General features: G+C 39.8%; 2 protein-coding genes across 2 annotated transcripts; both read left to right on the top strand.

The window, feature by feature from the left end:
• Nucleotides 1-1,533: 1,533 nt before the first annotated feature.
• On the top strand, nt 1,534-2,503 carry lrata (lecithin retinol acyltransferase a; the record flags this gene model as incomplete). Its single annotated transcript, XM_080858979.1, has 2 exons — nt 1,534-2,055; nt 2,351-2,503. 2 exons carry the CDS (start codon nt 1,534-1,536, stop codon nt 2,501-2,503), a joined length of 675 nt encoding a protein of 224 aa, XP_080715105.1.
• A 2,797-nt stretch (nt 2,504-5,300) lies between these two features.
• LOC308381652 (lecithin retinol acyltransferase) lies at nt 5,301-8,735 on the top strand (the record flags this gene model as incomplete). Its single annotated transcript, XM_080859239.1, has 2 exons — nt 5,301-5,858; nt 8,580-8,735. 2 exons carry the CDS (start codon nt 5,301-5,303, stop codon nt 8,733-8,735), a joined length of 714 nt encoding a protein of 237 aa, XP_080715365.1.
• Between the last annotated feature and the right edge of the window lie 4,183 nt (nt 8,736-12,918).

Raw genomic sequence — 12,918 nt, 5'->3', positions numbered from 1 at the left:
CAGCAGCAGCTCAACTAACGTCGGCGCTTCATCCCTAACTTGCCAAGGTAAACTCCTCAAAATGTTTTATCATAGGTCATAACGGTGTTACTCGTGTGTTATCAGCAAACGTTTGCGTTTTCGTGTTAACCATAACTAAACTTAGCATTGAATTGCTTAACAGAATGGGCGATGTTGGACATTGTCATATATTATATATAACTTACATAACTAGGCTAGCTTAACTGTAGAATCTTCTATTTTCAGCCGTTGGCTAGAGGCAGGGGCAGTGCTTGCCTCCCCTCTGTTGGTTCTAGGGTAGGGTTAGGCTGTACAAAAGACTCCGTTAATAATAAGGCGTGCAGCTCCCTCAGTTTGACAGTTCGATATTGATAAGTTTCTCGTAGCCAATTCAGTGGCAGCAATAGCTAAGTGTTAAATATACTGAGTGCCTAGTTTGTACATGATACAAGTAAGTATGTTTTAGTACGTTATTGTGTTTGTAGTGGACTCTACATTGCTATTAGAAGCGTTAAGCATAATAGTTCGCTATTAGCAATACAACCAAGCAACCTACAAGAAAATATACCGTCAAGCTGGAGACCCGGAGCGATCACGTATCCTCCCAGAGAAGGCAGACATGCACATTTTTCTGCACAAAAATTGTAAATAGTCTTTGCCACTGCTAGTTAAATTTTTTTGGCAGCTCAGTTAATAATATACCCTTTTACAAAAGGAAGGAGCATTGTTATTTTTATGAACTTTTATATTAAACAGAACATTTTATTTAAGTTATGTAAGTTTTATTTAAATGTGTATGTAAACATTCTAAAAATGTATATAAAAGAACATTAATGTAAAAAACCCGTTTGTGCTCTTTTTTCACCCCTTACCCAATTATAAGAATCGTTAAGAGAATCGATAAGGAATCGGTTTGATAAGCAGGAATCGATAAGGAACCGGAATCGTTAAAATCTTATCGGTTCTCATCCCTACTAACAACTGTGTTGTGATGTGAGCCACCCTTGCACAGTGTCTCATGCACAATCTACTAGGGGCCTATTTTCATAATGACACACTGTCACAAGGTCTGATGCAAGGTCTTACAACTAATAACTAATGCATACTTGATGTTGTCATTATTAACATCGTGCAAATCAGTGAAAATGTAAAGGAACCTGTGTGACAATTTTTCCACTAAGATTTTCGTATATTCTCGCATAGTTGTAATTACTGCCACAGTTGTTATAATTGATTGTTTTGGAGTTAATACATTAGAATGAAGCTCGTTTCAAGGCTAAATGTAATCGATCAATAATATATACAAGTAATGCATATACTGTACATATTAAACATGCTTGTCTGAGTAGACAATGTCGTATTTTGATATCTTTCAGGCATCCCGTGAGAAACTCATTCGCAGCCAATCATTTCATTAGGATTAGCTGGCACTGGCAATACAATTACCCCCACCTTACACGACACGTGCCAGAGCAAGCTTTGCAGGCATATAAATGCGCTTCAAACATCCATGAAAATTATAAGAAAAACAAAATGCTTGACTCACTGACGTTAGTTTTCGAGAAGCTATTCCTTCTATCCAGTTTCAACTTATTCAGAAACTTATGGCCGGAGGAAGAAGAGAAAAGTTGCTGCACTCCCCCCACCCTCAAGCGGGGGGACTTGTTGGAAGTGCAGCGCACACTCTTCATCCATTGCGGTATCTACCTCGGTGACAACAAAGTTGCGCATCTCATGCCTGACATTATGCCCATACTCACCATGGACGAGAAGAAAATAAAGAAAGTCGTGACGAATAACAGACTAATCCTGGGTTGTATCTACAAGAAAGCAACCATACGCGTCGACTCAGTGGAAGATTTCGCGTACGGCGCAAATATTCTTGTCAACCCCATGGACAGCAAAGTGAAAATGCAGGCACTGAGTCAAGACGAAGTCGCACGGAGAGCCGAAACATTGGTGGGAGATATTCTCTACAGCCTGCTCTGGAATAATTGTGAACACTTTGCAACGCATTGCAGATACGGCTCACCGTTCAGTCAGCAAACAGATAAGGTATAGGCCTAATTGAACTTTTGCATTCAATTTATTTTGTATTAGTTGACATGCATTTATTTTGATGTTGACTTGAGAATTTTGTTGTTGTTGAGAAGAGCATTATTATTAAAACAAAACAAAAAAAAAAAAAAACATTATTCTTATTTATTGTTGCTTATGGTAAAGTACATTTGTATAAAAGAATACAAGGTCATTAGTAATAAGTGGTGACAGTCCAAGTTGAGTGTTATTTATCATACTTGTGCATTTCAAACTGTTGCATGTCTTATTCTTTCTTATGTCTTTTCATCAGTTTTGTGAAACTCTGAAAACAATCGTCCGCGACCAGAGGAGTGTCCTGCTGACCATCTTGCTAGGAACACTGTCCATTGTTTGCTTTGGCACGGCACCTGCAACAACATTACCAGCCATACTTATTCCTTTCACATTGTGGATGGCGGGCTGATGGACATGGACGTCCATAAGGACCCCACACAAGAACACTTTTACTAGGGTGTCCACTGAAGTACGGAAATGGCTGAATTGTACTACAACACATGATTTACACCTGGGTTCAATTCCAGGTATTGTATTATCCCAGAGAGGTTATATGAACATAGTAAATTGTATTTCTTAAAGTCAGTCCTTTAGCCTGTTATTTTGCACATGCAAGCTTTGGATCTTTAAGCAATTTGTTATCACTGTATTGTATGAATACATTTGTTTAAGAATGTAAAAAAAATGCTTAGGCTGCTTAAGACTATAGTAAGAATGTACAAAGCTGTATAATCAGGATGCCTTATTTTAAATTGATAGGTATATGTCTGGTTTCATACCGTGTTCATTCTTTTTTATGACCCTTCCTTAATGATTGGACAAGACCGAATGGCTATTATGCTTACTGCTGTCACATGCATTACTGTCAATAATATCCTGCATCTGGGCCATCAAAGTTATATTTGCTTCTAACATAGCTGATTTGCCGCTGCCCCTCTCATGCAGGTGAAGTGCCTGAATGACCAGAACACATGCAAGTGTACACAGTTCTCAGTGAAATCCTCTTTGGCACTGCTGAAAATGAGATGTCTAAACAAAGTGCAATTATAGCCTGTAGTCTTTGTATTCTGATATATGTAGATACTCTATTTTTTTACTGAATGAGAAAATGTATTTGACTTGAAAATTAAAGATATTTCGATGTATTCTAATAAAGGAATAACAATAATGTTGCAGACATGGTTTGGATTTTAAATGAAAAAAAGATTGTAGGAATATTAACCAATTAGCCAATTCCCTCTTTTGATGGATTGGTGGTGACGAGAAAACTGTAGAAATTAATGAAGACTGGCCATAACTTATTAGATTTAGGAAAGTGAAAAGGAAATAAGTAGAAGTCCCTTTCCCCTAACCTACATACTGTAGGTACACACTGCCCTGGCTGACACTGTCTGGTGGGACTTCTACATTTGCTTAAAAAGGCAGAACATTTTCACAGCTCTGTTAAATGTTGATGTATTCAGGTGGTCTCTCTGTGAATTAGGGTTAGAAGTCTGTAAATGCCCCAATAGCATAACTGGTGACCATAAACAGGAACAGGAACAGGAACAGACAGAGAAAAGTGAGGAGAAAAAATTACCGAATGTGATTTTTCATAAAAGTATCCATTTAAACTACAGTAGGGAGCTTTTGTCACAAACTAAAAAGCCATCAACCGTGCCTTGCAAATACCAACTACAGCTGGCATTGATAAAAGTTAACTTCTGTATTTGCAGTGCATCGCATGACAGCCCCTCCCATATAAATGAACTGCTTTTTCTATTTATACCGTAATACAATGAAACAAAAGATGGGAACATGACAGAATGGGTCATTGGATGAATTCAATGGCCAGCCCTTGCACAATAAACACTGATATTCTATTTTTTAACATAGAGGTATTTCTCTAAATGTTTGTTCTATCAATGCCAGTTTAAGGGTCAGGTGCTTGTTTTGCTTAAAAGTAATGGAAGTGTGCTGATACAGTAAGGAAGTATTTTAGACACACACAATCCACACCATCAATAGACATTACACTCAATTTACCAAGACTGATCTCTGATTTGTCATTTTGAGTGTCATTCAACAGGAACCTTCTGTTCAAAGTAGGTGGGACTTAGAAGACAGCAGCCTGCCAAGTCCCCCTCTAGTAGGAGGGCCCATTGGGTGCATCCAGCAGACTCTTGTACCACTTCTAAATAGGACAACAAGTCAAGCACCCAAATCCCAATAAGGAAGGCTATCTGGATTGCCTAAGGCCTGTTGAGGATCTCTCATCCATTTATAGAGGATGGGTCCCTCTCTAGTGTTGTGTCTGTTGAAGCAGAGGTCAACAGCATTTCTGTTTATTTCATATGATTGTCCCCTTAATAGAATTTTCCCCGCAGTCACTACAGACGTTTGCTGCACATTACATTCATCATTGATGAGCCATGTTACATACCATGTACCATGCCATGACCCTAGGGAATACTACTGCCAAAAGAAACCCTCCACTCCTTGCTAGGCCTGACCTTGCTAGCTGCTGCTCTGCCGCCTACAGAGTTAAAAGCCTCGAAAACAAATCACAAACCATAGGAGTTTTCCATATAAACCAAGCCTGCCGGTACAACATATGCATGTATGTGAATCATAGACTGATGTGCCCTGTGTGTGACTGTGATGTTCCAGTGTCAGCTTTTTCACAATGGCATTCAACTAAGCACTCATTAAAATGTAGTGGAACTTAATTCCTGGGCCTCAACTCTGACCCTTTCATGCATTGGACCTGGTGGGATTAGACTTCTACTTCTGTTGCACACTGCTTGCTCAATACTGACGTCTGTTGTATTTAACTAAACACTAATGAGGTCAATTATTTCATGACCATGGCAATGAAATCAGAAAGGAGGTCATTTAAAAAAAGAAAATGGGTCATTTCACACATAAAGCAAGTAAGCATTATACAACTGATTCGAATTAAAAACCTACTTTCAAAGGCACTTAATGGCCATATTAATGTATGGGCAAAGAGGCTTGAATTTGAATTGTGAAGTAAACTCTCACCGTTAACATGTGATGAGAAAAGCTCTTTATTCCAACATACATGTTCTATAGGACCCTGGCGGTTGTTAAATCCCTTCCTGGCCCCTCCCAGCCAACCATACCTCCATAAAACAGGAGCAAGGGTAAGCTAAGGGTCTACTCAGCTCAAGCACACAAACATGGCACTCCTCCACCTCCTCACCATGTTCTTCATTGCTACAAACGTGGAAGACCACGTGGACCAGAGGGATCTAGAGGAAGAGAAGAAGCAGAGGGATCTAGAGGAAGATAAGAAGCAGAGGGAGGTTCAGGACGAGGAGGACTGCAGGAGGCGCATGTACGACCTGTCCCTGTACAAACGAGGTGACCTCCTAGAGGTGCCCAGGACCCTGTTCACTCACTTTGGCATCTATCTAGGCAATAACAGGGTGGCACACCTGATCCCAGACATCGTGCCCTTATTCTCCAGCAACCAGGACATTATCGCTGAGATGGTGACCAACGACCGCCTCATCATGGGGGTGCTCGCTAAGAGGGCGAGTGTGCGTGTGGATACTGTGGAAGACTTTGCCTATGGCTCGAAGATTCTGGTCAACCACATGGACCACGTGTGCAGCCACCCACCCCTGGATGGAGAGGAGGTGGGACAGCGGGCGGAGAAGATGCTGGGCTCTGTGGCCTACAGCCTTCTGTGGTTCAACTGCGAGCACTACGTCATGTACTGCCGCTATGGCCTGGCCATCAGCTTTCAGACCTACCAGGTAGCGCATAGGGAAGGTTGGGAGGGAGAAAGTCTTCTGGAAAATCAGAATTGGGAAGGGGGTTGGCTGTCTGAGGCAGAGTTGGAATTTTTGGAAAAGTCAGAAGTCAGAATCAGTCAGACCTAGGGAGTGAATCAGATTTAACGATTTCACAGTATTCATGTTCACACTTCACATTTCAACGGCTCCTAACTCTGTGTGAAGTGAAGGCAACATTAGCTCAGGCCAGAGGGGTTCAAAGGTCACGCTCACATGTGAGGGATCTTAAGATGCCAGGTGCTCCTCCACTGAGCTGTTGCATTACTTTTCAAAACATTCTTGAGAGGATGCCAAAAAAAATACAGACTACATTCAGTCATGACAAGCCTACGTCACGTGTAGGCAATCTTTGTAATGGCACCCATGAAAGTATTAAGGTTACACTAAGAAGTGAGTAAACAAGTGTTTTTTTCTGTTAAATGCCTGGTGGTAGAGTTTCTTGAGAGGATGCCAAAAATACAGACTACATTCAGTCGTGACCTTACACAGGGCTATATCACGTGTAGGCAATCTTTGTAATGGCACCCATGAAAGTATTTAGGTTACACTGAGAAGTGTGTAAACAAGTGTTTTTTTCTGTTAAATGCCACATCACTGAACTGGCGTTGGTGGTAGAGTTTCTTAAAGGGAAATTAAGGATAATTCTCTTCAAAGAATTATATGGGCTTTAGATACCTGCTTCAAAAGTATGTGAACCCCTTGAGCAGTTTAGAGTTTTCTGTTCATGATTCTGTTCATTTCTGTTTCATGATTTTTCTATTTTATCATCACCAGTTTTCCATATATTTAATGTCAGGTTTATATTTAATTGCATGTACTTGTTTAGAGGGAATTGTGTGAGAAGCCAAAAAACTACATGAAACATGGAATAAGTGTATGTGCAAAAGTAAGTGAACCCCCAGCTGCATTGGTAGTCAAGTAGGTAACAGATTCGGTGAAACACATTTGGGTGCTTAATTAGTCAATTGGTCTGGGGAAAGCTATAAGAAAATCTCCAAAAGATTCAAGCTCCATCTATCAACTGCCCATCAATCAGGTAAAGGCCAACCCACACATCACCTCTAAAGAGTTGCCGACCTCTCTGGCAGCATCTGGGGTAAATGTACATGCGTCTACAATCAGATGACATTTTTTGTCTTTTCTCCAAACAAAGTGGTTTCGATTGTGACCAAATCATTCTATCTTGGACTCATCTGTATAAACAATGGACTTCCAGAAGGCCTCTGGTTTGTCCAAGTGCTCTCTGGCAAAGTTGAAACAAGCTGCTTTGTATTTTCTTGAGAGTAGAGGCTTCCTTCTAGCAACCCTCCCATAAATGTCATGTCTATTCAATTTTCGTCTGATTGTAGACGCATGTACATTTTCCCAGATGCTGCCAGAGAGGTCCGCAACTCTTTAGAGGTGATGTGTTGATTGGCTTTTACCTGATTTATTATTTTTTTGGTACTTCTTGGTGATAGTTTTGATGGGTGTCCACTTCTAGGCAGAGTTTCGGTCAGGTTGAATGGTAAATTATTTGTCTTACAGTGAATGGATGGAGCTGGAATCTTTTGGAGATGGTCTTAGAGCTTCCTCAGACTGATGGGCTGTCAGTACCTTCTTCCCTTTCTCTCAGCATTGTTGATCTTTTCACTACAGAAGTTTGGTTGGTTTCCTCTCTCTTTTAATCTGTGTTGCCCAACCCTTTTCCTAAGGATGTCCCATTTGATTGGTTTGCTTAATTGACTAATTAAGCACCCAAATGTGTTTCATCGACTCTGTTACCTACTTGACTTTACCAATGCAGCTGGGGGTTCACTTACCTTTGCACATACTCTAATTTCATGTTTCATGTAGTTTTTTGGCTACTCACACAATTCCCTCTAAACAAGTACACACAAGTGATGAACATCAACCTGACATTTCATAAATCATGGAAAACTGGTGATGATAAATTAGAAATATCGTGGTAAAACAACAGAAAACTCTAAACTGCTCAAGGGGTTCACATACTTTCAAGCAGCACTGTAGGTGTGTAGATCTCATACATCTATGTGAGGTGTACCTATTGTGTTTTCCAAAAGAAGGAATGAAGAGCTGTCATGACAAAAGGTCATAATGACCTTTACAGTAGATATTTGAAAACAGCAAAGCTAGTAACAAATCCATAATAACCCCCAAGAAAATGTGTAGATGTAAATTGCAACCTTTTGCACATAGCAAGATGTGTAAATCAGTCAACAACTTAAGACTCCTTTAATATAATTCCCCAGGCATTCAGCATTCGCCTAAATCATGCTTTTATTACATCAGATTTCATAAACAAGTTTCACTCCATGGGTGACTGTGAAGCTAATAACCATTGATAATGAGGGCAGCACCATCTAGTGTGCAATGCTGTAACCTCAAAACAATTCCGTCGACAGTAAACATACTACATACTCAAAACAGTCAAGCCATTCCTACATTTCTACTAAATAATTCAGGCTGATGATGAAAAAATGAAGGAAAAGAAAGTAAAGTTCTAAAAATCGAATGCTGTAATCAACAACCTGTTTTAAAACAGTTTCCATCTTTCATCAAGTGTTGTATTTTCTGCATTGTGTTTAGTCTTTAGTCTTCCTGTCATAGTCCTATATGCAAGTCATTCATGCTTTCATTCTCACTGGTGTCTATACTAACCCTTACGTGTGTCTCTCCCAGTTCTGTAAGTCGGTGAGGAAGGTGTTCTGCAGCAGGAAGTGTGCCCTCCTGTCAGCCCTCACCGGCGTAGGCATCATGTGCTACCTGGGCTCTGTCACGCCACTCACAGCCCTGCCCACCATCCTCATCCCCTTCCTCATCTGGATGGCATCGTAGCCATCTGGCAGCTTTGCCCTTTTCAGATGGGTCGTTATCAGATCATCATACTCTTGCCTTTTACTTGCCATTTTATGCCTTTTGGTTTGATAAGGGTATTTTCCACCCATAACATAACACAAGGAAAAAGATGTGGGTAGAATGTGTATTTTGCGATGGATATATGGCACATGTTTTTTTTAAGCGCTGAATGTTTCAAAGAAGAACATTATGGACAATAAGGACATTTTATTTAAGGTTATTTGAAAGCTTTCAACAGACAAAATTCTTATTTTAGAGATAATTGATGTCATTATCATAAATGTGTGTAATCAGTTAAGTATAAATGGAGCATGACAATTATTGCTGTGAATAGCAGATCTTACTGTGAATTTATAAGTTGAAGTTATGAAGTTACTGTATATATATAAATATAATTTTAAAACACAAACTTCAACTTATAAATATATATACTGGACTGGGGTGCAGTATAAAAAAATATTTAGTCATGCATCACTTTGAATGAAATAATTTTCTTTAACAGAATGCATGTACTTTAAATGTGTAACAACCCAAATCAAAACACTTCTCTCAAAAGATCTGTAAGGATCTCTTATGGTGGCCATCCAAACAGACACATTCATGTTGTACACAGGAGTTCAAGCACTTGTACCTGAACTCCTGGAGCATGTGAATACAACCCAGACCATGCATCTACTTCACGGCCCAAACAACAGCCACGTGGTAGCTCATGTGACGTGGGGGTTCATGCTGTAGATGGGATCTTAAGTTCATGTCACACCTCAACTATGACACTGCTACCTCCATACCCATATTTGTGGGAGGTGAAGGTCCTGTTGCTCTCTGTCACCAAACAGGATCACCTGCAGAAAGCCAGAACAGTGGCTGCCGACTGCTGACCGCTGACCTGTCACAAACAATCTACATGCTAACTGAACATTCAGCAGACACTCTGCAGTCATTACTGAGTGCTGGCCAGCAGGTTGACACCCCAGCTGCTCTGGATAATGAAAACACACGCCAGCCATATCCACACTAATGCAGTTACAGACATGGAATAGGATAACAGCCTTGATGTGCGATTCAGCTTTTCATTCAGTGTATATTTTTATCTTTTTCTCCCCTGTACCTGGACTTTTCTTCAACACGCGGGCAGGGATTAATCAAACTGAATAAACTGCATATCTGCAGAGGCTACAGATAGATGCGGTTCAAGTATACCGGTATTATGGTTACTTAAAAAAAAGAATACATGGTCTTCATAAGAACATATGTGATATAATGTTTGTATAAATTTGGCACAGCAAAGCAAGCTATTTATCCTTTCAGATGAGCAGATGACACGAACCTGCTATACTCAGCCAGAGCCAGATTTCAGTTGCTTTCAGGGCATCTGCCATTGTCGACTTGAGATCTATAACCCAAGAGGCAGTGTCATACTGAGCAAACAGAGATTTGTGTGTGTGTGTCTCTCTCTGTGTGTGTGTGTGTGTGTGTGTGTGTGTGTGTGTGTGTGTGTGTGGGTGTGTTTGTGTGTGTGTGTGTGTGTGTGTGTGTGTGTGTGTGTTTGTGTGTGTGTTTGTCTGTGTGTGTGTGTGTGTGTGTGTGTGTGTGTGTGTGTGTGTGTGTGTGTGTGTGTGTGTGTGCTAGATCGTGACTCCTTGTGGGTAAAATGAACTGTGGGACTTGGGGAATTACGACATGGCAAAATTGTCCTTCTGAAAAGAGATAGTATATTATACTATATAAGACAATGGGAAGATGAGACCAATCTTGACATTTGGTAAGAGGATAGGCTTACTAAAATCCTTCTAAAATTATTCTTATAAACATAGAGAAACAGTAACTGATGGGGTTTGCATTTTCAACCTTAGTATTCAATCGACAAAATTGATGACAAATGACTTGCCTTTTAAATGGACATTAATTTGTAGGGGCAGTCAGCCAACTGTCCTGTAGGGTGTATTTACACTGTGATGCATCTTACATCTTGACAGGCCACTGTAGAGCCGCGGTCCCATCTTGGCTCAAACAGGTGTCATGTTTGTTGATGAGCGTATTATACAAGGGACAGGGTCTTGTGTAAACAGTCTTTGAGGGAAACAAGAATTCCCACAATGCAACTGAGCATAATTGGCACAAGAAAAGCCACTATCCCTCTTGACCAAAACAAATATATATAACTGCAAATACAGACACTGGTGACACAATAAGAACTTAAGAAAAGAAAGTATACTTCTACAAAACACATTGCCGCATTCCTTCCAGTACATGACCAGACTCTATACAGCTAAAATACCTCCATACTGTATGAATTATGAATTGAGTCTAGAAACTTTAGTACTTTAATATGAACAGATGACTGTTATTGTTCTGTGATTCCATAACGCACGGGCAAAGACTTGAAAACCACACCATTATGTCAATGTTATAAATGATGTTATGATAATGTCAAATTAATATCAAGTATTTTATCTTACACATTTCAGTCATTATACCATAATTTGAAATATCCAGAATTTGGTTCAAAAGACTAACATTGTTCTTTGGCCACAAACATTAGTGTCTTGCATTGACTTGCACTGGTCAACACCTGACCCTTTCACTTCATGTGATGTGTCTCCAGATTCCTCTCTGAGGTTGAACTGCGCTAGGGATGTTCACAGCTTGATTTCAAGCTTTTTTTGTTAGTTAATGACACAACTCCATCGCTGCCCACATAGTCACAGCAGGGGGTGCTGCCTGGAAACCGCATTACTTTGGGAATTATTGATGTTGTCCCTTGACTCAACCCCCTCGTGAAGTGTTTACAGGAAGTTCAATATAGAGAAGTGAGGTTATAAAAAAGAAAGACCAATAAAGCAACCCCTTAATTTACAAACAAATATAAAAGTTTCATAGTTCAGTATGAATGTAATCATTTTCACAGAATATAATAACAGTAGCCTGTAGTGTGAATCAGAGGGAACTTTCTAATTTGTTTGGAAACTCTGGACGGCATGCATTGAGCTGTAATGAAAAGAAATAGACAGAACTATTTGCCATCCGTGTTCATTGCTCACACACTTACGGCCCAAGGCCTTCAGCTTGTCACAAGGAGTTTTCGGATATTGGAATATCATATTTAGTGCTGTGTCTGAGCCCATTACCTGTAATTACCCGTCACCTCTCATTCCCATTGCCTTTCCATGCTTACTACTATTTGTAGGGGCAGCTTTTCAGCGGCCATTTCTGTGAACGGAGTATTCCAGACAACGCGCGTCGTAAATTCTAGATTGTTTTATTTGTCTTTCTGTTGACTCAAACAAAGACTCTCCATCGTATTAACACGGTTGAAAAATTGTTTGCCACTTCCGCTCTACCGGGCTCGGCGCTGTCACGGCCCTATATCACATGTCAATTAGCAGGTGTCAATCACAGCCAGACAGTTGAGCAGAGAGAACATGGCAATCGTAGTATTTACCTTTGCATAATTGTAAACCATCATTTGAATGTGTCATTTACTTAACTTAGACTTAAACATTAATAATTCGGATAGATTTGGAAACTTAAATTACATAACGGCTCCAACACTATTTATAACAAAACTCCTTTGAGCCATTGTGTGGAGTGCAGGGAGATTCTATTGGGCTGTATTTGGTCCTTCATTCATAGAGAGCAGACGACAGGAGTAAATCTACCTTTCAATAGGCTGATATTTTATGGAATGACTGGCCTTGAGGAATCTGCTGAACTGACACTGAACTGAATCAATCACAGTTTTCCATTAAAGAGCTGCAATAAAACCTGAATAATGGTGAAAAGTAGCCTCTCTGACTACTACACAGCGTACTGTGGCAACAAATCAACTTTGAGAGCTGCGTCCCTGCTGACCAAAACAGGTTTAAAGACACATGGGTAGAATTCGAAAACAGAATAACTATAGTTATAATGTACTATATATGATTTGCTTAAAATGGGCTGATATCCATTCAGTTATTCTGTTTTAGAATAATCATTTAAAAACATCATTATAATTTATAATGATTATTAAATAAGGCAGAATGAATTATTATAATGCCTATTGTTATTATAAAGTACCGTAATATAAAGTGGTTGTATGAAAAGGCATCAGTACATATTCCCAGAATGTACATATATCCCCACACTTATTCCTCATAACAAAGCTCTGATACTAATAAAC

Source organism: Sprattus sprattus, assembly GCF_963457725.1.
Source record: "Sprattus sprattus genome assembly, chromosome: 20".
Lineage (NCBI taxonomy): Eukaryota > Metazoa > Chordata > Actinopteri > Clupeiformes > Clupeidae > Sprattus > Sprattus sprattus.
The sequence above is the reverse complement of the archived record's forward strand: the minus strand, read 5'-3'. Positions and strand labels throughout refer to the sequence as shown.